The 25,855-nt window shown below is 59.2% G+C and overlaps 1 protein-coding gene across 6 annotated transcripts; it reads right to left on the bottom strand.

Moving 5' to 3' along the window:
- Positions 1–1,407: 1,407 nt before the first annotated feature.
- On the bottom strand, positions 1,408–25,855 carry LOC138843142 (TBC1 domain family member 3D-like). Of its 6 annotated transcripts, none has more exons than XM_070062498.1 (8): positions 10,312–25,855; positions 9,760–9,867; positions 6,632–8,676; positions 5,909–6,003; positions 5,473–5,538; positions 4,761–4,860; positions 4,234–4,386; positions 1,408–2,701 (listed from the first exon to the last, which is right to left on the bottom strand). In XM_070062498.1, exons 3-8 carry the CDS (start codon positions 6,702–6,704, stop codon positions 1,950–1,952), a joined length of 1,239 nt encoding a protein of 412 aa, XP_069918599.1. In that variant the 5' UTR covers positions 6,705–8,676; positions 9,760–9,867; positions 10,312–25,855; the 3' UTR covers positions 1,408–1,949. The 6 variants fall into 6 exon arrangements, with proteins under 6 accessions (XP_069918599.1, XP_069918600.1, XP_069918598.1 ...); XM_070062499.1 differs by having other exon boundaries at positions 9,760–10,866; positions 11,729–25,855; XM_070062497.1 differs by having other exon boundaries at positions 9,760–16,747; positions 17,667–25,855.

Raw genomic sequence — 25,855 nt, 5'->3', positions numbered from 1 at the left:
ATACGGTTTGCTGGGCATCAGAGCAGAAAAGACACACAACTATTTCGAGCCCAGGGAGAACCCTGTGCCAAACAGGATTCACAGCCGGCAACTGCTTTAGGCAAAGAAGCACCCAGAGCTGAGTGCCAGCTGCCCGTTGTCCACCTGTCCTCGGGGCTGGGAGCTTTCTCAGCCTGTCCTGGGTTTTCTGACCTTGCCACTCTAGGGGAGGCCTGGCCAGGGATGACCCAATGTCCCCTACACTGTGCTCTCTTTGGAGTTTGGACTAGGGTTGGGGAGTTTGGAAAGAAAACCAAAGAAATCAGGTCCCTTCTTGTCACCTGGCATCCAGGTGCATGACAGCTGTGGCTGACCACGGGTTATCACCAGAGGACTGTCCACATCTGTCAGGGAGGGGCAGTAGCTCCCCCTGCTGGAGCGGAGTCAGCCATTGACTACTTAGGGTCTCTCTCAGGAGTATTTGTCTCTTCTCCATCCGTCTGCTTATGCAGTTATCTGTTTGTATCAGGATGCACTCACATGTGGGGTTTTATTCATGGTTATAACCCGATATTAAGTTACTCCTCTTGCTGCTCACCGGGTTCCAGATAAGAGCACAAGCAGCTGTCTTGGGCTCGCTTCTGCTAGCGTTTCCATGGACACCCTCGTCTTGTTGGAGCCAACACACTGTGCTCCTGCATCGGAGGCTGGGGGAGCTCTCTGGAGGGTCTAGGCAGAGCAGCACCGCCCCTTGGTGACCCGGCGTGTGGGCCTGTAGGGCTGCAGCCTCAGGGGCTGGAAGGGCTCGGGACAACTCAGTCTGGGGAGATGCCTCTCTCCCGATACCACCTGCTGGTGCTGATGGAGGCACAGGGCCCTTTAAACCGCCCAGGGGGTTCAAGGCTCAAGTTCAGAAAAAAAACTCCATTGCTGTGCTTACGCTGGTTTGCAGGTCATACTTGCTGCTTGTTATGTGAGTTTCCCAAGGCAATGAAAAGGTCGATCATCTTATCTCCTGCAACTTGGCTGCCATCAGACACCTAGAACAAGCCCCTATTCTACACCAAAAACTTCATATGGCAGAAAGCAACACAAAATCACTTTTCCCGGAGCTAACAATGAGCCAATGCAAACACCTAGTGCACTCTTGCAAGAATTGTGCCCCCTCGCCCCGTCAGGCCCACTGCTACAAGCAGGAGTGAACCCGCGAGGCCTTGCTCCTAAGAAGCTCTGGCAAGTGGACTTCACCCACATGAACTCCTTGGGTCAACTTAAGTTTGTCCAAGTGGTGGGAGATACTTATTCAAAGGCTGTATTTGCAGCAGCCCAATCCGGAGAAAAGGCTAGAAATGTGATAAAGGCGGTTAAGTCAGCCCTGCTGGTCCTCGGTGTCCCCTGGAAAATAAAGACTGATAACGGGCCAGCGTATACACCACAGGAATTTAATTCCTTCCTGAGGTCCTGGAACATACAGTGTGACACAGGTATCCCATACCTGTGAGAGACATGTGGGGTCAAGCCAGGGATGCTGCAGCCACGGCCGCCCAGGTCTAGGGGAGAGCACAGAGGTGACACAGGCCCTCCAACCACGGCTGTTCCTATTGTGCTGATCTGTCCCAGAGGTCACGGGCACTCACAGCTGCTGCTCTCCCACCCTGACCCAGTTCCCACAGGGCACAGCTGAATCTCAGGCATTGCCTGCAGGGTCCTGAGTGGGTCTCTGCCTGGGGCTGGGGGCTGTGGAGCTGCCTACGCTCTCCAGGAACACGGGGAAGCTTGCTGCCGCTGGGCACCGGGGTCACAAACTGGAGCAAACTCCTTTCCATGGAACAATTTAATACAGACTCAGCACCACCTGAGGGTGGCGGTGGGGGAGGGGGCGGGGAGGAGAGTACAGTGGCTCCTGGCACGGCTGTTGTCTTCCAGTGTCAGGGTGTCCTGGCCCCAGGAAGAGCCTGGGCGGTGGGGGCTCAACCAAGTGCATAGGATGCCGTGAAGACACACGGAAGGCTGCTGCCCAGCCTGGGCAGGACAGATGCTGGACTCGGCCTCTCTTCTAGGAGGCACCCATCATCCAGGTGCCCCACAGAATAAGAGGTAAGGAGGCCTCTGGCCAGGGAGGGTACGCGGGCCTGGTCTCCCATCCCAGGGCTGGCTCTGGCCGGCTCCAGCCCGTGACTGTCCCCAGAGTGCGTGGGGCTGCCATGCCAGTAGGGGGGAGTCTTCAGCTGTGGCCCCCAGGCGGGGACAGCCTGCATGGGCCCTGGTTCTGGGGGCTCCGAGGCCTGTGGAGGAGCCCACATCCACAGGCCCTCCCGGCTGCCAGCGTCGGAGGAGTCGTCCTCCCTGTGCTCTGGCCCGCTCAGGTTAGGGAGACTGGCGCACTGGCACAGGCCTCCCCACCTCGAGCACTTTGGAGACTCCGTGGGGCTGGCAGAACCTGGAGACTCTGTGGTCCCCACAGGGGAGCCCAGGCCGAGGGGCTCTGGGCTGCCTTCCCAGCTCTCCTCCTCCTCCATGCCTTCCCTCTTGGTGATGCGGAGGCCAAAGCTTCCTGGAGGACGGATCATCACTGCACGGGTAGCGGGACCCCTGGTCTGCTCCCACACTGCCACTGTGTCCTGAATGGTGATTTTGGCCTTCGGAGCAGTGGGGGCAGGAACGTGCATCTGGGGGACGCGTGCCTGCCCCAGGGGCCTGCTGCACTGTTCGATGGCCTTGGCTGGAAGAAGAAGAGACGCGGTTTGCTTCTCCACAGCCCCCGTCTGGCCTGCAGGGTGCCTGCCCCGACCTCATCCTGGGGTCCCCATCACCACGTGTGACGCTGAGGACTCTTCCAGGCTGCTGGCCCCAGACGGGAGGGTGTGTGCAGCCCGGGCAAGGGGAGCCCTGGGACACCACCGGCTCCTCCTGCACAGCCCCACAGGGTGGATGGCCCTGAACTCCTTGCCTCACTCTCATCTCTGGGGACCCAGGCACCAACTCAGGACCCCATCACCTACCCCACCTGACCTGCTGCGCCCTAACAGTGCATTGGCTGATTTCCCGCATCTGAGTCCCTCCTACATGGCTGGAAAGGAACTGAGCCTAAGATGATGGGGGTGAGAGCTGGGGCTGTGGGGCAGACATGGAGTCCGGTTCAGGACTTGGGGACAGGGAATGCAGTTTCTAAAGAGGTGGCAGGGGTGCCCTGTGTCCTCTGCCCCTGGGCCACTGTCTCTTTCCTGGTGAGACTGGGCTGTCACCGCTACTGTCCCAGGAGCACCCAAGGAGGCAGCACCTGGAGGCACAGTGGGGCCTCCCCAGTGCCTGGACAGCCTGCACCTGGGCCCCCACTTAGAGCCTCTAGAGCTGGGACAAGCCCATCTCTGCTCTGCATGGGGACCCAGGCGCTCAGGTCCATGATGGCAGCAGCAGCAGGGGATGAGCACGGGGACCCCTCCCCACTAGAGCCCAGAAGCCAGCGATGCTCCGGGTCCCGCTGCCTTCTGTTGGCCCGAGGCTAGGGCTGCAGAGCCCACACTCTTGTTTTCTGCCGTGGGGCCCCCAGCCCTGCCTCTGTGCCCAGCCCTGCTCGCAGGAGTGCACTCGGCCCCCACAACTGGGCTCAGGGCACCTGGGCCTTCCAGGGGTTCTCAGATGGCTGAAGGGGATCCAGTGCCGGCAGCCTTTACATCACTGCACAGGGTCTCCCACAGCCCCACCTCCCTCTAGCCCTGCCCACATGCAGGTGGGAGCCCCGCCCACCCCTGTCCTAGGAGGGTCCTGTGTGCAGACAGCTGTGGTCATCGGGCCAGGAGCCTGTGTGGGGTCAGTTGGGGAGGGGCCCCCTGGGCAGGCAGGGCCACTTCTCATCTTGCTGGAGTGGGGGTCCAGCTGTGCTCCAGGCTCCTGGGGGCACTGAGCCAGGGCACCTGCTCCAGACCTGGGCAGGGTAGCTCAAGGCGGGGCCTCCAATCCACTCCAGAGTGGGGGTCAGCCGAGGAGCCAGAGCCACAAATGTCCTGAGGACAGCTCCACGGCCCGGCCCCAGAGTGGTGGGGGGAGAGCCGGCACCCACAGGAGGATTCTGGGAAGCTGCCCGAGGCCCTGCCAGGCCATGCTGACAGAGCTTCAGAAAGCAGAACTGCTGAGCCCGCGGAGGACAAGGAGGACCAGGAAGAGGTGAGGCCCTGGGCGGGGATGTCAGGGCCTGGCACTCCCACTACTGACTCCCCCAAGGGAGCATGGGACGGGGCCGTGTGCTGGACTCACCTTCGGGAGGCAGGAGGCACTGGAGCTTCCCCAGCTCACGCATGGAGGCCCGCAGCTGCCTGATGACCGCGTCCTCGCTCAGAGACCAGGCCTGCTTCAGGGTCACCTGCAGGAACTCCCGGAGGTGGTCCCGGGGCATCTTCAGCAGGCGCTCTAGACATGGGGGTGGGTGTCAGGCTGGGAGGGGCCCTAGGGATGGCGCAGCCACCATGGCTGCTCCAAGCCCTGTCCCAGCACCAGACATGGGCTGCAGACACCCTTGGACACCCTTGGGTGTCACACCAAGCACTAGAGGGACTGCTCAGGGGCCAATTTCCAGTGCGATGACCCTGGCCACTTCTCCTTGTGGTCTGTGGGGGCCTGGGATTGGGGATGCAACAGGGGGATTCTCAGTGCCCTCCTGAAGGGAACACAGGCCTCCCAAACCCCCTCATCCCTCCCTCAAGCCCTGCTCACGAGGGACAGGCAGGGGACCCCCAGCTCCTCCGTCCCCAGCACCCGGGCCTCTGTGGGCCCTGAGGACTCACTGTTATGGATCTTGAGGGCCGTGTATGCCATGGCCGGGAGCACGTGCTCGCCCTCCAGGATGTATATATCCCATATTCTCAGAGCCAGGGGGAATGGCACCTGGGGACAGAGGCATTGGAGGACCCGCCCATCAGGGCCTCAGCAGGGCCCACAGGGGTGGGTGTGCAGTGTCACTCCCCTAGGACAGAGGGAGACTCCAGGAGGCTGATCACACAAGAAGGCCAGAGCTCCTCCTGGGAGGGGAGGGGAGGCCATGCCTCATGGCCACATCCCTGCCCACTCAGCGAACCAGACCCACAGAGGATGACCATGTCCTGTCCTGGACCCTGGGGGTCTGCACACTTTGGAAGCCACACTGGAGATGCCAGACACCCCAGGGACCTGGGGAGGGCTCAGCCCTTGGGCTGTGCTGCCACCAGCCTCTGCCTCGGGGGGTCTATGGATCTCCTGCCTCTCACTGTAGGGCTCTGGCCTTTGCCAGGCTCTCTGGATAGGTCCTGGTGGGACCTGTCCCCTCCTTGCTGGCTCTGAGGCTCAGCCTCAGCTTGGACCACCCTTAGCAGGGCTGGACAGGGCCTGCCTGGTCTGCACAGCAGGCTCCCTCCTGTGTCTGCTGGGGCTGGGGGAGCTCAGAGTCACAGGCCACCAGCACCAGAGAACCAGGCACTGGGGCAGGAGCTTCCCTGGGCAAGGGGTCCCCGGGGCACTTACCCCATCCAGGAAGCACTGGATGTACCAGTGGGTGGTGGAATCCTCCAGGCACACACCCTCCTTCTCCTAAGAAAAGGCAGAGGCAGAGGGGGCTCAGGGCCCAGGGCCCAGGGCCCAGGCCTGACTCCCTCTAATCTGAGCCCTGGGGCAGAGCCCCTGGGTGCAGGAAGCCCAGCAGCAGGGGCATCCCCCCTCCCAGCCATGCAGGTTCCTGAAGGGACACAGGTCCCTCCTTCCACTCTGCTCTGGGGACAGCGTCTCCCTTCAATCTACGCCAACTCTGGGGGACCAAGTGCTGGACAACAAACCAACACCCAAGCTGCCGTGGACCCCCGTAACCAAGGAAAGTTTTGGTGAGGATGTGGCCTCCCCTGGCTCAGGAAGCAGTCCCATGAGCCCAGAGCCCCCAAGAGGAGAAAGGAGATGCTTAACTTACCAGGTGTTTCTCCAGGGAGGGGAGCACGCGATGCACAATGAGCCCCAGGTGTTGCTGGAATCGCTCCAGTTTGGGGGTGTTTGGTTTGTAGAAACCTGAGTAGAATCAGCCACACCCTCATGTGAGAGCCTCCTCCTAGGAAGGCTGGAGAGCCCCAGGCCTGGGTGGGGTGCTTCTGAGCATTGAGGGTCAGGGGAGGCTGGACCAGGGGCAGGTGGGGATGAACGTGGCCAGGGCAGAGGATCTGCTTGGGAGGTGGGTGCAGGTGGGTGACTGTGTGCAGCCCAGGCCTGGCTGCCCCCTGGAGCCCGCTGGGGTGGGTGCAAGTCAGACTGGGTGCCTCCTGACCATTCCAAGACTCAGGAGCGAGGAGGGGTGACCCTACAGGGGATGCTGCCTTCCACAAGTTCCCTGGGTGTGGCTCTGTGCTTGAGAGTTGTGTATAGACGAGTGAGGCAGAAGAGTCAGAATCGACCTGAGTCACTGGACAAGGACAGGACCCCTTGTTCTGAAGGTTCTCACACCCAGGATGGCCATGGCCAAGCTGCAGGGCCTTTGGGTGGTGGTGAAAGAAGGGGGCTGGCTCAGTCTGGGAGGCCTCTGCCAGCCCTGGCTTCTAGGGAGCCCCCCCCCCCCCACTGTGACACTGTCCTGCACATTCAGGAGCCAGTGAGGGCCGTGCATGGACTTGCATGCACTGGGCCCCACTCGCCATCCACCTACCGTGCATCGCGTGCTTCCTGCTTTCCATGAGCTGCACCAGGGCCCAGAAAGCGTCCTCCTCGGGCATATACATGAGCAACAGCGCCACCACATGGCTCAGACCCTGGCTGTAGCCCACCTCCTGCAAGATCCCAGAATACCTTTAGGAGACCTCCCCTGGCAAGAATGATATCCTAGGATGGCCCACCTCTCAGGCAGATCAGGGTCACCCACTGAAGGGTCCAGGAAGATTTAGGCACAGGGAGCCCCTGTGCCTGAATCCTGCCACTTGGTGTCAGCTGCCCAAGAATTGGAGCCCAGAGAAGTTCTCCAAGTTCCTGGAGGGAATCCTGCAGGGCCTGAGCTTAGGCAGCACAGGGGGAGAGCTCAAGTATGGACACCTGTTACCCCCAAGATGTCAGCATGGGCCAGGTTGCTGTGGGAATCCAGATCCATGCCCATGGAAGCTTCTGGACCCCTGAGCTCTGCAGGTGAGCCGGTGGCCCTTTCTCACATGAGGAAGAAGTAAGCCAGGAAGTGCTACCAGGACCGGAACAGGAGGTGTGCCTCTGGCATGGGTGCAGGCCTGGGCTTCCTGAATGCCAGGCCCCCCTGGGAACCAGGGCACCAGGCAGGGTTGGCCAGTGGCAGGTCAGGGGGGTGGGGATGTCCAGGCCTTGCTGGGTCACCCATGGAGCCCTGCGCCTGCTCCACGCATGGGAAAGTCTGAGTGGGTGGTTGTGGCAGTGGCGCTGTACAGAGTGGGATTCAGGCCCATGGGTCCAACCACAGGGCTGGTGGGTGTAATGGCATCAGTGGGACCCAGAGCAAAGTCGTACACCTGATCTGCCCTGCCTTCGCCCCCCGCCCCACTGCGTGGAATGCTAGTCCTGGGAGGGGCATCCCAACACGGCCAAGCTCCTGGGGTCTGGAGACCAGCCCAGGAGAAGGCTGCCTTTCTCCTCCCAGAACTTGAGGTTGGGTCCAAGAGGCTCAGAGCCTGGCCTCCACCGCTCTTCCTCAGAGCTGTGGATGAGCGAGGCCCCCTCAACCCAGGCTGGGATCTTTGTGACCAGGGGTGCCCTGCAGGGACTGCCGGGATAGCACCTGCGCTATGATCCCAGAATACTCACAGGATTGTAGACGGAATAGGCCATCAGTATGTGGAATAAGGCCTGTTGGCTGGAAGAGAGAGGACAGAGGCCGTGTGTCTTGTGCTGCCGAGGCTCTCAGTGCAGCTCTGCCTAACAGAGCCTGACAGCCACACGCAGGGCCCGTGACACTCTGCTCATGTGCAGTGACGTCGTCAGGACACCTGCGTGTTGTCCACCATGTGGGTGAGCGCCGCCTGCAGGGACACGCACACCTCCCAGGGCGCAGTCACGTGCACTTTCATTTCCCAGGTGGGTGTTCAGGGCACAGGTGAGCGTCCCACTGTGGGAGTGCAGTCCCGTGGGTCCAAGCTGTGGAGAGTCAGCCTCCCATGCACGTTCAGCCTTGTAGGGAGCAGCACCCGGCGTCCTCAGTGGTTTTAGTTCCCCCCTCCCACAGCTGTGCGCTGGTGCCCCTTTGTGGTGTAGGGAATAAGCGTGTGTTCATGCGCTGAGGAGGTGAATTGTGTGTGCGTTCATGAAGGGTCCCCCCCGAGCCTGTGTTCCCGGGGTACTGGGGGGCTGCCCACTGCTTCCTTGTGACTGAGTTGAAGGGCTCCTTGAATATTCTGGAAACAACACCTTTATTAGATAGATTGCTACTATTGTCTCCCCTGGTGTTTCTTTTCATTTCATTCTCTCCACAGTGTCTTTGGGAAAGTTTGTGTACTATAGAAAAGGCAAGTTTGTTTTCTGTGCTCAATGAACTGTTTTAGGCTTGCACCCAATCTTCCCTAGGGACCCCATGTGCCCCAGGACCCTTGCTCCTCCCACCCGCGGGTCCTCCCCAGCCCAGAGGCCTCACTTCATTCCGTAACGTTCCCGGAACATGAGGTGGTTTCTGAAAGTCCATGCGATGGCGGAGTCGATGTGATGGAAGTGAGTGGCGCCCAGCCTGGCCAGCTCTTTCATCTCCTGCAGGGCAGGGACGAGGGGGAGGGGCAGCCTCAAGAACTGCACAAGCCCCATTGCCACACAAGGACCTCAAGTCCACGTCAGCTCTTCTGGCTGACAGGGAGTTCCCTGCAAGCGCTCATTCCTTTCTGGGTCCCGCCTTGAGGGAGGGTCATGGGCTCCCTAACTTGCCTCAGTGCCCACGTAACCCTGACGGTCAGCAGCAGACAGGGGCTCTGAAAGGTCCCTGTGCACTCCCCCTGCCTGCCTCAGCTCTCAGCACGACGTGGTCTGCCCCCAGCCAGGCTTCTGAGCCTTCTCACTGACATCTCAGGCCCTGCCCTCCAGGAGTCAGCCACAGCCTGACCACTGCTCCATGCTGCCCCCTGCTGGAGGGGCCCATCTCCATCTCGACATTGCAAGCCGCCCTTGGCTTGGAGCTGAGCCTGGGCAATGACTGTCTCCAGGCCCAGCTCCCAGGGCCAGCCCCAGACTGCAGACTTGGGGGAGGCAGGGTGGGCCACACAGCTGGGCCCTGCTCCCTGATGGCAGCCAGGGGCCATGAGAGCCAGCTGCAGCTGACAGCCCTCTGCCCACACCAGTCCTCACTCCCTCCTTTCCCAGAAGCATTGAGAGCTGTGTGACCATTGGAGCGGCCTCTCCAGGCAAGGGCAATGCCAGGGGCTGCAAGTCCATGTGAAGGCAGGGCCAGCTGCGGGCAGGCCTAGGTGAGGGCCGGCCAGCTGCGGGCAGGCCATGTTAGCACAGAGCCTGTGGGGCTCCCTACCTCACACCATTGTGATCTCATCCTGGGAGACCCCCGCCCATCAGGGACCAGCAAGTCCTCTCTTCTGGCCGTATGCCAAGCTGCCCAGGTGAGCTCAGCAGAGAGCAGGTTAAAGCCTCTGGCACAAAACACACCTGTCCAGTCCCAGCTGGGTCTGAGGAGACGTGGAGGAGGCACTGACTAGGATCTAGGGAGAGGAAGGCAGGATGGGGAGGAGGCTCCCGAGGGCTCAGTGAGGGACGGTCCTCCACGGAGACTCAGGCTCCTGAGCAGGCCCGAACAGGCCGGGCCCCCTTGGGCTGAGTGCAGAGCCGTACCGCGTATTTGCCCGCGTTCTGGGCCTTCCTCTTGTCCACCTCCAGCATCACGGCCCACACCTTCCCGCGCACCTGGGCAGGGATGCCTTTGTAGATTCTGCGCTGAAACTACAGGAGAGAGGAGGCTCTGGTGAGTGCTGAACGTGGCCACTCGTGGAGGCAGCGCAGGGTGAGACAGCAGAGGGAGAAGCCAGGGGCTCCCTGTGTATTGGCAGAGGGAGTATCTGCCCAGATGGGGGCCTTATGACCTACAGTGACTGGAGGGCCAAGGGCTCAGGGGCACCGGCTCTGCCGTGTACGGAGTGGCCGCTACAGGGCTCCTGGAACCACGCCTGCCCTGCATCCGGGATTGTCTTCAGCAGTGACTTCAGATTTTCTACCAGGACAGTGTCCTGTGTGTATGGGGAGGTGTGCCCATGACCTGTGTCTCTAGGGACTGGACAGTTGCCCCTGGGCATCTGAGAGGCAGGCGGTGCCTGGCACAGGAATGGGCACTGCTCAAACCCCAATTCAGCTCTCAGTGTTCCCGAGGGGCCCTCATCGCCACGGTACCTTGTCACTGCCGCGGTATTTACTATGGTTCTTGATCATCTTTATCCACTTCTGGATCCTTCTTACCTCCTGTTTACGCTGGAAAATGAGACAGGATGGCGTGAGCCCAGCTTGGGGCTCTGAGAGGGGCCCTCGGATGCAGCTCAGGAGCTCTGTGGGTGCTCAAATGGAAGGAGCCAGAAAAGGCACAGACCGTGAGCCCCAGATCTTCTGTCTGGGGGAGCATCGGTGGCCTGGCCTCTGACCCGAGCTGCCCCTTCGTCAAGGAGAGCCCCTGAGCTCCAGCCAGGTCACTCCCAACCATGCCAATGAGTCAGGGCGGCCGACAGCAGACACCCCTGAGCTGCGGCTCACTTCTGGGACAGGTGAGTGTGGTAAGATGTCAGCAGGTGCCGTATAAGTACCGCATCGCAGGACCTTATGGCGCTCCCACTCACCACTGCCGAGCCCCACGTGCCCCCTCTGCCCAGCTCTGCTTCCAGATGACTGGCCCATGGCCAAGGACTTGTCCTTACCTTTGCCCCCGGGGTGCTGTCTTGGGGCAGCTTCTGCTCACTGGAAAGCAAGGGAGGCGGAGAGGTGAGGACAGGACCACAACAGGCACCGCGACCTCCCTAGTGGGCCAGGGAAGGACCAGCTTCATCCTCTCAGCCCAGGGGACTGAGATGGGGAGGGAGGGGCTGGTGACCATGAGCACAGGGAGCCTAGGGCCAGGCAGGGGCCCTTGCTGCCAGTGGGGGGCTCCAGGCCTGTCAGAGGTCCACCTTCGTGGGTGTGTGGCAGCCCCCCACAGCGGTTGGGGGCTGGCTGTCCTGAGCAGGGCCAGGCTGCCCAGGGCTGAGGCAGCTATATCCCCACATCAGCTCTGCCCAGGACGTCACCCTGGAACTGACCGAGTCTGGGTGGCCTGCCTGAGAGATGCTCAGTGCTGTGAGTGTGCACCTGGGGCTCGAGGTACCTGGGACCCCCACACCCCTCAGGGTCCCCCACTGCCCACCCTCCCCCCGTGCCCTGGCCTCCTGAGGTCATGCGCCCCACCTCACCCCCTCCTCTGTCAGCCCGGACCCTGGCCATCTCTCCACCACTCTGCTCCTGCTTATTCTCCAGGTTCTGGCACAACATGGAGGCAGAAGCCCTTATCCCCGTGCTAAGGTGGGCTGCTGAGTCATGCCAGAGATGGCCCGAGATGGCTCCATCCCTCCAGGTCACCGGAGCCCACCCTCCAGCAACGGGGCCTCTCTCCCCGACATCTGTGGGAACAGCCTCCACGTCCGACTCCTGCCCCCAAATGCTGACCAGTGACTGCCTGTGACCACAGCTGGGCTCAAGGTCGGGGCCGGGGACAGGTGTGCCGCCTCATGTTGGGGTTTCTGACCCCAGTCCCGCCCTGGGGTGAGCTGGGGTGTGGAGGACTCACTGCAGGAACCCAAGCCTGTCTGGGACGAGGCAGCCGCCCTCATCGTCCTCTTCTTCGGGCACCAACAGTGCCGCTCCTCGGCGTCCCTGCAGCCGAGAGGGGACCCGGATGAGAAGTCACTGGGGGACCTGTCCACCTGCCCCCTCCCCCGTGTCCCCAGGGAGGCGGGGTCTGGCTCTCACAGGCACAGTCCTTGAGGCAGGGCCCCACCTCCTCCCCCAGCACCCTGGCCAGTACCTGCTCATATTGTCTGATGAGCTCTGCTCGCTCCTGGGCCCTCCGGGACCTCAGGGCGTTCATATCCAATCTGTAAGACACACACGCACATGGGAGCCAGCACTGGGGAGCCCACAGGAATGCTGCTTTGAGGGCTGTCCCCCTGGTCAGAGGTGGGGCAGCCACACAGCCAGGCAGGCGGGCACCTGGTGGCCGGGTCCTTGGATTATGACTTGTGCAGAGCTCATTGACTACGGACGGTTGGGGAAGGACAGCCCCCACCTTGCCTCCCCTGCCCTTGGAAAGGATGCTCCTCCCCCAGGCTGGCAGCCACGTGTCCTCCAGGGGGCCCAAGTCCCAAGTCTACGGGGCTCCCTGGCCTGCTCCCAGCTCCCGCATCTCTGGGGCTCTCAGAGCCGGCCTCCCTGCCCACCTGATACCAGCTGACCCGACACCTAGTCTTGAACCCGTGTCCAGACACAGACTCACACCCAGGCCCATTCAACACTGGTGACCAGCAGAGCGGGAGGAATGAGACGACTGTGTACACACTCTGCACACAGGGGCAGCACTCAGAGCTCCACCACATCGCCCATGGAATCCGGTGTGGGAGACCAGGGCCGCCCCCCTGGCGGGACCTTCCCCACGCCACAGCTCGTTAGAGCAAGTGCCACTCACTTCCATCGCGAATCCATGTGATTCTCTGAAATGCGCCTGCTGCCTACACTACCAACTGGTCAGTTGGGCAGTAGACGCACTACTGGCCTCTGGTCGCCTCCCAGCCCAGAGTGCGCATCTCAGTGACTGTGACATCACAGAAGCCTGCCAGCCAATCCCTAGTGGCTCTGCTGTGGCAGGGCTCAGGGTCCTCAGGCCTGGCTTCATTAAAGGTCACCACAAGTGGGGCCTGTGTTCTCCCCAGGGCCCAGGTGAAGAGGGCAGGGCTCTGGCAGAACTGCCCCGGAACCAGGGGTGCCAGGGCCCTCGGCCACCTGCCGTCACGGTCCCAAGTCCCAGGCAACCGGCACCTCCCACCCCTCCTTTCTGCCTCTGCAATTGTATTACAGCCCAACTGTGAAGGCCTCTTTCTTAGAACAGAAGGTCGCATAGGGAGTCCCACATAGACCTGTCCCCACACTCGGGGCTGCCCTGCCATGACCTGAACTGAGACTCCCGGGGGAGCAGCCTCCTGTCCTACCACAGGCCCCACCCCAGCACTGCCACCCTCTGCTGCCCCTCCTGCTCTGTTCCAGCCCTTCTCCCCTGGAGTTGTAGGAGGTGGACACAGGGGTCCTCTGGGATGGAGGCAGGGGAGCCTCCCGCTGAGCACCTCAAGCCAGCATGGCCCAGCCTGTCCAGAGCGGGAACCAGGGCCCTGTCCTGGACACGGGCCAGGGCTTCAGGCACAGAGCACTGAGAACTCCTGGGCACCAGCACCTGAGCCTCATGCTGGTAACACCGGGCTGCTGCTGACCATAAGGACAGGGACAGCACGCGTCAGGCCGCAGGCAGGAGTAGCCACAAGCCCGCGGCTCCCCGGGGTGCTGATCGCAAGGTTGCTCCCCCTGGGAAAGTGGCTCAGCCCTCCCCCAGCACCTCCTTGGTCCTGGGCCCCACACTGCCCCTAGGCTGCCACCTGGGGGCCACAGTCGGTTCTTTTCCCTTCAAGGGCCCACTGCTCTGCCTCCCTGCCCACTTCCCCTGCCCTGGCATGGAGACCACAGGGTGCAGGGCCCTGGTCACCCACACACCTGCTGGCCTCCTCTGTGGAGTGTGAATGAGTGCACCGCTGTGTCGTGTCCAGAGATGCTGTCCAGCAACACTTGGGTTTTAACTGATTCTTTTATTCCCCCTCCCCACTCAGCGTCTCTGCTTTAAATTGCATTGTAAACTCTTTGGAAGACTCACAAAGTGCTGTAAAATAACACAGCGAGTGCTGAATGGGGACCACTCAGCTTCAGCAGTCAGATGTTCCTAATTGGGTGGAAGACGCCCATTCGTTTTCCTTTCTCTGCCTGAGTTCAAACTCCAGATGCCTAGGCTTAGTGTTCTCCACATTGCATTTTCCTTCACTGGGGGGGAGGTTTGTTTCCCAGAGTCCGTGTGCAGGGAGCATGGGTGCATGGGCCCCAACCCAGCTCCTGCATGGACGGGCGCTGGCCTCCTGGGGTGGCTTAGGGTACACAGGGGTGAGTTCCTATTGTTGTTGCTACAAATGTTTCCTTATCATCAAGGTGTTGTTACATATGTTTAATTCATGGATCTTGGGGTGTGGTTGCTTCCATCCACTGTTCCCCTCAGCATGGGCCTGCAGTGGCCAGTGGCTGAGGCCTTAAAATAAATAAATCTTTAAACAATAAAAATTAAAGTTCAAAATAAAAGCAAGTTCCTCTACTTCTCTCCCTCTTTCTCTCTACATCTTTGACTCTACCCGCCTCTCCCTGCACCCCCATGGGATGTTGGCCACCATGTTGGATGCAGCATGAAGGCCCTCCAGAGACGTGAGCCAATCAGCTCGTGTGGCTTGGACATCGCCCCAGTCTGTGGGATTCTGTCACAGCAGCAGAGAGCTGACCGAGACACCTGGTGTCGCCTGTGTCCTCACTGCACATAGATTTGCATCTGTCGGACGGAGTCTGGTGGGACACAGCCCCAGGGTCCCAGAGGTGGGGTAATGAGGGGGTCTCTGCTCCCCAAGCCCTCCCGTCCCCTGGGCTCCCTTTCACTCCTGCAGAGGCAGGGGTCCCCCATTGCTCCTCTGTGGAGAGAGCTCAGTGAGCACAAAGAGCAGGTCTCCCCTGGGGCAAGTGCTTTAGACAGAGTTTGTGGCACCAAGAGGGGTGTGGGACCTTTAAGAGGTGGGCAGAGTAGGAGGTTGCTAGGTGAGATGGGGTGGGGCCCTGGGAAGGGATGAGTGCTGGGCTCCCAGAATCAGGGCTGGGCCAGCCAAAGGCAGGAAATGCATCTGGGTCTCCCTCCCTCCTGGGTGATGGAACCCCAGTGCTTGGACCACCACCTGCAGGTGCCACCTGAACCCCCGAGTGTGCATTAGCGGGGAGCTGGAATGGCAGCCAAGGAGCTGGGAGTAGAACCAGGCCCTCTGACTGGGGATGTGGGCACCCCAATCCGGGACTTCACCGCTGCCTGGAGCGCCCACCCCGACCTCTTCTCTCTGTGAAGCCAGCCCAGGTACAAGTGTGGGAGAAACAGGAAAAGAATCAGCCCACCCTGCCCCCCTCCAGCAAGCCACCGGTGACAGGAGCGGCCACTGTCTGGGCCTCCCAGCAGCTCCTTGGTCACCAGGATGACACAGATGTTTCTCCCGAGACAGCCCTGTGCCGAGTGCCCTCAGTGAGTTGTGACAGAGCAGGGGGCAGGTGGCAGATCCAGGCCCAGAGGGCACAGACAGGAATGCGGGGGGCCTGAGACAGGCGGCAGCATCATGACCACAGGGCTGAGCCACCGCAGACACCCAGACCCTGGGCCCACTGTGCGGGAGACCCCACGCGGGGTGTGTTTGCGGGGTCACAGCTGCGTCCACAGTTGGGGGTTGGCACTGGGACCAGCTGAGGCACGAGAGAGGATTTCTGGATCATGGCCAGGGGCGTTCATGCCCCCTGACCTTTAGGTCCTTCTGTCTGGTCAGGGACCCCTTCCCACCCCTTATGTCCCTTGGGCCTGGAGGTGGGAGGTCTCATATCCATCTATAGGTGGGCACCACTGTGTGGGGAGCAATCTGGACTAGACTGAGTTACTGGAATTAAGACTTATTCTGTGCATCTGCTCTCCCACAATATGGCGCTGGGAGAGGAGAAAACAGCTTCTACGCAGCTGCCTCCAGTTCAACCAATAAACTGTGGGACCTGCTCCTGATTGGAGGAGAGCAGCGTACTCGGCGTGTGGGTAGCAGAGTTGGGATTGGTAAGAGGACTATAAAGGAGGAGAGAGACGGCATGCACCGGGAACATCTATGGGGAACATCTAAGGGAACCCGTGCAGCCCCCGAGAAGAGCCGGCCGGCGGTGTGCCGCTCCCCTGCGGAAGTGGGGAATGCGGCCAGGGGGAACTGCCCTTCCACGGAGGTGGAAGGGATAGTAGCCAACCCGGGAAGAACCAGCAGCAAACCCGGGGAGGGCCGAGCAGACGAAAGAACAGCGCAGGGTCCTGTGTTGCTCCTCCACGAAGAGGGGGAGCGACATAATGGTGCCGTGACTCGGATATGAAGCCTAGGCAGGGTTTAGTGTCGTTCCCCCATGAAGACGGGGAGCGACACCACTGCCACCGTGCACGGCCACAAAATGAGCAGCCGAGCGGGTCTCCCTGCAGAGGGCGGGACAGCAGAGTGGCAGCTGCTGTGCAGTTGGGCACGCGCCCCGGCTCTGAGCCGCAGTGTGCTCACGGTGACGCTGGGACTCTCACTGCCGCTCTGAAGCTGGCTAGCCGGCTACGCCTGGTCAGTGAAGCGTGTGTCCTGTGGATCTCGGCCATGCCGACGGAGACCACACCCCCCCACCCCGCCCCACACTGCACCCCTGCAGGAACAACACGGACAGCCCTGGATCCAGCCACCAGTGGCAGTCACGGCAGCCGGCCCCGCTGCACCGCCCGCCTCCCACACCCACGCCCGGTGTCCGGTCCAGCACTGAGCAGACTCTGTGCAATGCGGGCTTTTATTGTTGCCTCCTCCTTTGAGAGGCCGCCAGTGCGCGGGGCTGCACCTGCTGAGAATGTAGGCCCAGGGTGGCCCTGGGTCTTCTGGCCAGGAGGGCTCCCTTAACAAAGAGGATCTGAGAAGATTTTACTCTGCAAAGAGAAGTCGGGACACCTGGTGAGGCCGGGGCCTAGAGACACCTGCAGGGCACAGGCACAGGGCACTTCCTGGGGAGGAGCTGCAGCCTGGCACTGGATCTGGGCAGCTGAAGTCAGATCCTCTCCTACACCCTGGGTGCCTGAGAAGCTCTCCTAAAAATCCCTCCCTTGATGAGGAATGAGGGGGGAGGTTCTCTGTGGGGGGTGCAGGCGAGGCTGGGACAGGCAGGGGCTACACAGAAGGCCTGGCAAGGTGGCAGTGGCACCGGGGGCCTCCAGGAATGCACAGACCCCAGTCCGCTGGCCCCTTCTGTCTCTGGCACACTTGCAGCCTAGCAGTACCCGTCCCCAACTGTGCTCCACCTGCAGTCAGGGTTTGGTCTGCTTTTTCCCCAGCTGTTGCCAGGCCCGGGAGGACAGGAAGGGCTGGAGGTCTAATTCCAGGCTCCGGAGCCCCAGATGGCCGTTTGGGGTCCAGGGAGAAGGAAACATGAGGTCTGGGGGTGGAGGAGGGCACCTGAGGGGTCAGGGTGAGTTAGTGAGATTTGAAGGCAGACAGCACCCAGTGGTCACCGCTTGGAGAAGATTCGACTCGGGCGCTGGAGAGGCTGTGGCCAGGGAGGCCAGAGCTGAGATTTTACACAGAGGCAGGGCTGCCGTGGGGACAGCGGCCCTGGAGGGTCTTGGGCCTGCCTGGGGGAGCTGAACAGCCATGGAGCCCAGGGCTCCGGGTCCACACAGCCTCCCTCCCTGTCCTTTCCCGCACCGTGGGGGGGGGGCGGCCCGCAACTCTGCATCCTCATCTGGAGGTTCTTCCCACAGAGTCCCAGGCTGGGCTGTGGTGGGCACGAGCAGTGCCCCTCCCCAGGGCCCCGGAAGGAGCCGGTGTTGGGCCAGGCCCAGCTGGACTCACCACAGCACTGATCGCGTGCCCCTTCTCCTCTGCTGTCAGTTTCCCATCTCCCACTGCTTCAGCACAAGGGCGTTTTGCAGCACTAGCGGGTCACTTTGGTAATTTTGCACATAGGAAATATACTCATCGGAGGGTCCTGACAGAAATTCATCAACAGCTGTCTGCACAGCCGGCAGATGTCACAATCTGAAGAGAAATGGAAGGCATGGGTCACGGCAGGTGCGCCCCTTCATCCGCCCTGGGAGCCAGCACTGCCCTGGAAAGCTGGCCCCTGCCCCCAGAGCACCCCCAGCCCAGGCGTCCGTGGCTGGCACCCACTGGCAAGAGAGAACAGGAGCCAGGCAGCGCCGAGCAGCACCAGGCAAGCAGCAGGCTTCATGGTGCAGGGACAGCCGCTGCCATCGCGGGGCCCTTTATACCTGCTCTGTGTCCCCAGTGGGACAGGAGGGGCCTGTCCTCCCGGAAGTGGGGGGCTCCACGCCCAACCCAGGCCACAGCTTGCATGACCTGCAGTTGCAGAGGGCGCACGTGTGTGTGTGTTGATACTGGCCAAGTCCAGCCCTGGATTAACACAGGGCTTAGCTCCTTCTCCCTCTCTTCCCAGGGACCTGACCATGGGCCCATGCCTGGGTGCAGGGAAGGCGCAGAACCAGTGGAAACCCTGCCTGGGCAAGGGGAGAAAGCACCACACAGGGCCTCTGGAGCCCTGGGCCAGCTCAGCCTCTCGCACCTTGGCTGGGACCCTGACGACTGGCTGCTGTGACTATGGGAACTGCAGGACACCCAGTGCCAGTGTGGCGGGCAGGCCGGAGTACAGCTCCTCTGCTTCTCTCTTGCACTCATGGCTCTGAAGGCTAGGGGACAGGGGTAGACCAGTTGTCTCTAAACACCTACTTGGCATTTGACCACATTCTGTTCTTTGGGTGTCGAGGACCCTGACTGGGCTGGGAGAGATGCCCAGGTCCTTGTCTTCCCGTGGGGAGAACAGAACCAGGACACACAGAGAAGTGCAGCCTTGTCAAAAGGCAGGGGTCGTGCACGACTTCTCCATCTCTTCCCGCACCTGTGCTCCCCGAAAGACGCCCCAGGGCAGCCCAGCTCCCTTCTGTCCCTGGCTTCCCCGCACACACCCTCTCCCACCCTGCTGCCTCTGCCACCTCCTGCCCCAGTCTCCCTCCCTCCATGGCCTCCTTCCCTTTTTTTTTTTTTTTAATTTATTTGAAAGCCACAGTTGCAGAGAAGCATTGACAGAGTCAGAGAACAAGAGGTCTTCCGCCCGCTGGTTCACTCCCCAGATGGCCACAACAGCCGGAGCTGCGTCGATCCGAAGCCAGGAGCTTCTTCAGGGTCTCGCATGTGGGTGCAGGGGCCCAAGGACCTGGGCCATCTTCTACTGCTCTCCCAGACCATAGCAGAGAGCTAGATCAGAAGAGGAATGCCTGGGACTGGAACCACCACCCATATGGTGAGGGAAGTCTTGCAGCTGCAAGTTCACCTCCCCCACACAGGGGAGCACAGCTGGGGCTGGCCGGAAGCTGGCCAGGAAGCAGCAGTGGGACAGGACTCTAGGCGTTCTGACCTGTGATGCCCACATCCTAAGCAGCAGTGGAACCCGCTGTGCCCCAGCACCTGCCCCGCACGTGAGTTCTTGCTGTGGCAGGACTGGGCTGGTAGAGGGAAGCTTGTGCTAAGGCGAGTTCCGCTTCCTTGGCTTGCTCTGCTCTCGTCCACCTGCACACGCTTGCCTTCTGCTGTCCACTGTGGCCAGGAGCAGCAAGAGGGCCTGGTGGGGAGCGCTGATGTGCTTGGGGCTCCCCAGGGTGCAGCCCAGCAGGAGCTGGGAGCCCAGTAGGAGCGACAGCCAGGCTCAGCCCCAGTGCACACTCACCCCTGCGCGCTCGGGCTCGCCCTCCCGTCTTCAGTTCTCCATGCTTTCCCTCCCTTGTGGAGGGACGGGAGCTCCAGGAACATGAGGGCTGTCAGAGGAGCTGAGGGCGTGGCCTGCTTCTCCGAAGTCTCTAAACAAGGACACGTTCACATGGGTAGGAGAGGACTTCAATAAGTTCATGGATATTAGCATTTAAAGTGCACGGGCCAGGGTGGTGCTAACTTGCAATGATGGCATCCCATAGTGGAGAGCTGGTTCGAGTCCCAGCTGCTCAGCTTCGGATCCAGCTCTCTGCCAACAGGCCTGGGAAAGCAGTGGAAGACGGCCCCAATATGTGGGCCGCTGCTCCCGCATGGGAGTCACAGTTGGAATTCTGGTTCCTGACCTTCGCTTGGCATAGAACTGGACCTCAAGGACTTCTGGGGAATCAACCAGTAGATGAAGGATTTGTCTCTCTTTCACTGTCACTCTACATTTTGAATACATAAATAATTCCATTTTTTAAAGATTTATTTATTTATTTGAAAGTCAGAGTTACACAGAGAGAGGAGAGGCAGAGACAGAGAGAGAGGTCTTCCATCTGCTCGTTCACTCCCCAGATGGCCACAACCGCCAGAGCTGTGCCGATCCAAAGCCAGGAGCCAGGAGTTTCTTCTGTGCCTGCAGGGTCCTGAGCGGGTCTCTGCCTGAGGATGGGGGCTGTGGAACCACCCATCTCCCCAGGAACACGGGGAAGCTTGCTGCCGCTGGGCACCGGGGTCACAAACTGGAGCAAACTCCTTTCCATGGAACAATTTAATACAGGCTCAGCACCACCTGAGGGTGGCGGTGGGGGAGGGGAGCGGGGAGGAGAGTACAGTGGCTCCTGGCACGGCTGTTGTCTTCCAGTGTCAGGGTGTCCTGGCCCCAGGAAGAGCCTGGGCGGTGGGGGCTCAACCAAGTGCATAGGATGCCGTGAAGACACACGGAAGGCTGCTGCCCAGCCTGGGCAGGACAGATGCTGGACTCGGCCTCTCTTCTAGGAGGCACCCATCATCCAGGTGCCCCACAGAATAAGAGGTAAGGAGGCCTCTGGCCAGGGAGGGCACGCGGGCCTGGTCTCCCAGCCCAGGGCTGGCTCTGGCCGGCTCCAGCCCGTGACTGTCCCCAGAGTGCGTGGGGCTGCCATGCCAGTAGGGGGAAGTCTTCAGCCGTGGCCCCCAGGCGGGGACAGCCTGCATGGGCCCTGGTTCCGGGGGCTCTGAGGCCCGTGGAGGAGCCCACATCCACAGGCCCTCCCGGCTGCCAGCGTCGGAGGAGTCGTCCTCCCTGTGCTCTGGCCCGCTCAGGTTAGGGAGACTGGCGCACTGGCACAGGCCTCCCCACCTCGAGCACTTTGGAGACTCCCTGGGGCTGGCAGAACCTGGAGACTCTGTGGTCCCCACAGGGGAGCCCAGGCCGAGGGGCTCTGGGCTGCCTTCCCAGCTCTCCTCCTCCTCCATGCCTTCCCTCTCGGCGATGCGGAGGCCAAAGCTTTCTGGAGGACGGATCATCACTGCACGAGTAGCGGGACCCCTGGTCTGCTCCCACACTGCCACTGTGTCCTGAATGGTGATTTTGGCCTTCGGAGCAGTGGGGGCAGGAACGTGCATCTGGGAGACGCGTGCCTGCCCCAGGGGCCTGCTGCACCATTTTATAGCCTTGGCTGCAAGAAGAGACACGGTTTGTTTACCACAGCCCCCGTCTGGCCTGCTCGGTGCTTGCACCGACCTCATCCTGGGGTCCCCATCACCACGTGTGACGCTGAGGACTCTTCCAGGCTGCTGGCCCCAGAGGGGAGGGTGTGTGCAGCCCGGGCAAGGGGAGCCCTCGGACACCACCGGCTCCTCCTGCACAGCCCCACAGGGTGGATGGCCCTGAACTCCCCACCTCACTCTCATCTCTGGGGACCCAGGCACCAACTCAGGACCCCGTCACCTCCCCCACCTGACCTCCTGCCCCCTAACAGTGCATTCGCTGAGTTACCCACATCTGAGTCCCTCCTACATGGCTGGAAAGGAACTGAGCCTAAGATGATGGGGGTGAGAGCTGGGGCTGTGGGGCAGACATGGAGTCCGGTTCAGGCCCTTGGGGACAGGGAATGCAGTTTCTAAAGAGGTGGCAGGGGTGCCCTGTGTCCTCTGCCCCTGGGCCACTGTCTCTTTCCTGGTGAGACTGGGCTGTCACCGCTACTGTCCCAGGAGCACCCAGGGAGGCAGCATCTGGAGGCGCAGTGGGGCCTCCCCAGTGCCTGGACAGCCTGCACCTGGACCTCCACTTAGAGCCTCTAGAGCTGGGACAAGCCCATCTCTGCTCTGCATGGGGACCCAGGCGCTCAGGTCCTTGATGGCAGCAGCAGCAGGGGACGAGCACGGGGACCCCTCCCCACCGGAGCCCAGAGGCCAGCGATGCTCTGGGTCCCGCTGACTTCTGTTGGCCCGAGGATAGAGCTGCAGAGCCCACACTCAGTTGCCCTTGAGTTCTCCCGCAGGGGCCCCCAGCACCTGCCTCTGTGCCCATCCCTGCTCACAGGAGTGCACTCAGCCCCCACAACTGGGCTCAGGGCACCTGGGCCTTCCAGGGGTTCTCAGATGGCTGAAGGGGATCCAGTGCCGGCTGGTTTCCCCTTCACTGCACAGGGTCTCCCACAGCCCCACCTCCCTCTAGCCCTGCCCACATCCAGGTGGGAACCCACCCACCTGTCCTAGGAGGGTCCTGTGTGCAGACAGCTGTGGTCATCGGGCCAGGATGTCTTGGGTGTCACGCCAAGCACTGGAGGGACTGCTCAGGGGCCAATTTCCAGTGCGATGACCCTGGCCACTTCTCCTTGTGGTCTGTGGGGGCCTGGGATTGGGGATGCAACAGGGGGATTCTCAGTGCCCTCCTGAAGGGAACCCAGGCCTCTCAAACCCCCTCATCCCTCCCTCAAGTCCTGCTCACGAGGGACAGGCAGGGGGACCCCCAGCTCTGCCGTCCCAGCACCCGGGCCTCTGTGGGCCCTGAGGACTCACTGTGATGGATCTTGAGGGCCGTGTATGCCATGGCCGGGAGCACGTGCTCGCCCTCCAGGATGTAGATGTCCCGCATCCTCAGAGCCAGGGGGAACGGCACCTGGGGACAGAGGCATTGGAGGACCCGCCGTCAGGGCCTCAGCAGGGCCCACAGGGGTGGGTGTGCAGTGTCACTACAGGGGACAGGGGGAGACTCCAGGAGCAGTGACCCAGGATATTGAGGATCTCTCTCTCTCTGCCTTTCAAAGAAATAGCAAGATCAATAGGGGCCTGTGCTCTGTACAGTAGGCTAAGCCTCCACCTGCCACACCGGCATCCTGTATGGGGCCAGTTTGCATCCCAGCTGCTCCTCTTCCAAGCCAGCTCTCTGCTTATGGCCTTGGGAAGCAGTGGGAGACAGCCCAGGTGCTTGGGCCCCTGCACCCCTGTGAGAGAGCTGGAAGAAGCTCCTGGCTTCTGACTTCAGATCAGCTCAGCTCCTGCCACTGCAACCATTTGGGGAGTGAACCAGCAGAGGAAGACCTTTCTCTACGTCTTTCTCTGTCTATAACTCTACCTCTCAAATAAATAAAATATTTTTATTGAAGGACGGGGTGGAGCCAAGATGGTGGAATAGTGAGGGCACGCACCGATAGTCCAGGAAAATTTAGTTTAATAAAAGTGGAGTTATGGTAGCCTCAGAAAAAGGATCAGGAAAAAACTGCAGAGGAAACTCTTCCGGATCGAGTGGCTGTGACTCGGAGGACCTACTGGGAGAACAAGGTCACCCACCGCGCGGAAGCCGAGCTGCGGGAGCTGCATGGTCTGCGCGCCAGTGCAGGAAGGGGAGTGGATGTCACACAGACACCAGCAGGGAGAGCAGGGACGCCCAGGGCTCCGAGTCCACACATCGGTGCTGGAAGGGGAGGTGAGCTCAGTAACCTGAGACATTGGCGGGGAAATGGCGGTCAGAATCTAGAGGGGAGCGGGAAAGTTCACCAGACTGACTACAGGAGAGAAGGAAAAAAGGTGTGTGTGGGGGGGTACTGGTACAGAGGAGTTTCTCTCTCTGCCAACCTTGCAAAGGCAAGCAAGAGACAAAGAGCAGGCCTTCACTCTGGATTTAGATAACAACTAGGGAGAGCTAAGGAACTGAGTCACTACAATTCAGTAGCCTAGACAACCCAGTGGGAGTCCAGAGGAGAAACAGAGCCTGCACAGACTCTTTGGGTAGAAGCCAGAGATCGGAAGCTAAATACCATCAATTCTGCACAGTAGTGCGGTGCGGTATTACTTACCTCCTAAATAAATAAATAAATAAAAAGGAGAGATTTACCACGCATAACCTGAGGGTGTCACCTTTGCACACCCGTAACCCAGAAGAACCAAGCAGAGCTCTCAGGCCACACCCATCTCAAGCCTCCAAGGCTCCTCCAACAGCAGGCAGTCCACTTAACACAGACATAGTATAAAAAAAAAAAAAAGCACAGTGACGAAAGAAGAATTAACTATGCCAAGCAACAAACACAGAAATCGAGGGAACAAGATCAACGATGACACTATGATGCCTCCAAATAAACAAAACACCCCAAGCCAAGATTATGAAGATGATGAGATAGAAGAAATGCAAGATATGGATTTCAAAAAATTTATGATAAGAACATTTAGAAGTTTTCACAACACAACATATCAAAACTTATGGGATACAGCAAAAGCAGTATTGAGAGGCAAGTTAATAGCAATAGGTGCCTATATCAAGAAATTGGAAAGGTACCAAATAAATGAGCTTTCAGCGTGTCTCAAGGACCTAGAAAAACTGCAGCCAAACCACACCCAAATCTAGTAGGAGAAGAGAAATAATTAAAAGCAGAGAAGAAATTAACAGGATTGAATCCAAAAAAAAAAAAAACATTACAAAAAATCAGCCAAGCGAGAAGGTGGTTTTTTGAAAAAATAAACAAAATGGACACCCCATTGGCCCAACTAACTAAAAAAAGAAAAGACCCAAATCAATAAAATCAGAGATGAAAAAGGAAATGTAACAACAGACACCATAAAAAAGAAATAAAAAGAATCATCAGAAATTACTACAAGGACTTGTATGCCAGCAAACAGGAAAATCTATCAGAAATGGATAGATTCCTGGACACATTCAATCTACCAAAAGTGAACCATGAAGACATAGAAAACCTAAATAGACCCATAACTGAAACAGAAATCGAAACAGTAATAAAGGCCCTCCCAACAAAGAAAAGCCCAGGACCAGATGGATTCACTGCTGAATTCTACCAGACATTTAAAGAAGAACTAATCCCATTTCTTCTCAAACAATTCAAACAATTGAAAAAGATGGAATCCTCCCAAATTCTTTCTATGAAGCCAGCATCACCTTAATCCCTAAGCCAGAGAAAGATGCAGCACTAAAAGAAAATTATAGACCAATATCCCTGATGAACATAGACGCAAAAATCCTCAATAAATTTCGCACCAATAGAATACAACAACACATCAGAAAAATCATCCACCCAGACCAAGTGGGATTTATCCCTGGTATGCAGGGATGGTTCAACATTCGCAAATCAACCAATGTGATTCACCACATTAACAGACTGCAAAAGAAAAACCATATGATTATCTCAATTGATGCAGAGAAAGCATTCGATAAAATTCAACACCCTTTCATGATGAAAACTCTAAGCAAATTGGGTATAGAAGGAACATTCCTCAATATAATCAAAGCAATTCATGAAAAACCCATGGCCAGCATCCTATTGAATGGGGACAAGTTGGAAGCATTTCCACTGAGATCTGGCACCAGGCAGGGATGACCACTCTCACCACTGCTATTTAACATAGTTCTGGAAGTTTTAGCCAGAGCCATCAGACAAGAAAAAGAAATTAAAGGAATACAAATTGAGAAGGAAGAAGTCAAACTATCCCTCTTTGCAGACAATATGATTCTTTACTTAGGGGATCCAAAGAACTCTACTAAGAGACTATTGGAACTCATAGAGGAGTTTGGCAAAGTGGCAGGATATAAAATCAATGCACAAAAATCAATAGCCTTTGTATACACAAACAATGCCATGGCTGAGAAAGAACTGCTAAGATCAATCCCATTCACAATAGCTACAAAAACAATCAAATACCTTGGAATAAACTTAACCAAGGACGTGAAAGATCTCTACGATGAGAATTACAAAGTCTTAAAGAAATAGAAGAGGATACCAAAAAATGGAAAAATCTTCCATGCTCATGGATTGGAAGAATCAACATCATCAAAATGTCCATTC

Source organism: Oryctolagus cuniculus, chromosome 18, assembly GCF_964237555.1.
Source record: "Oryctolagus cuniculus chromosome 18, mOryCun1.1, whole genome shotgun sequence".
Taxonomy (NCBI): Eukaryota; Metazoa; Chordata; class Mammalia; order Lagomorpha; family Leporidae; genus Oryctolagus; species Oryctolagus cuniculus.
The sequence above is the reverse complement of the archived record's forward strand: the minus strand, read 5'-3'. Positions and strand labels throughout refer to the sequence as shown.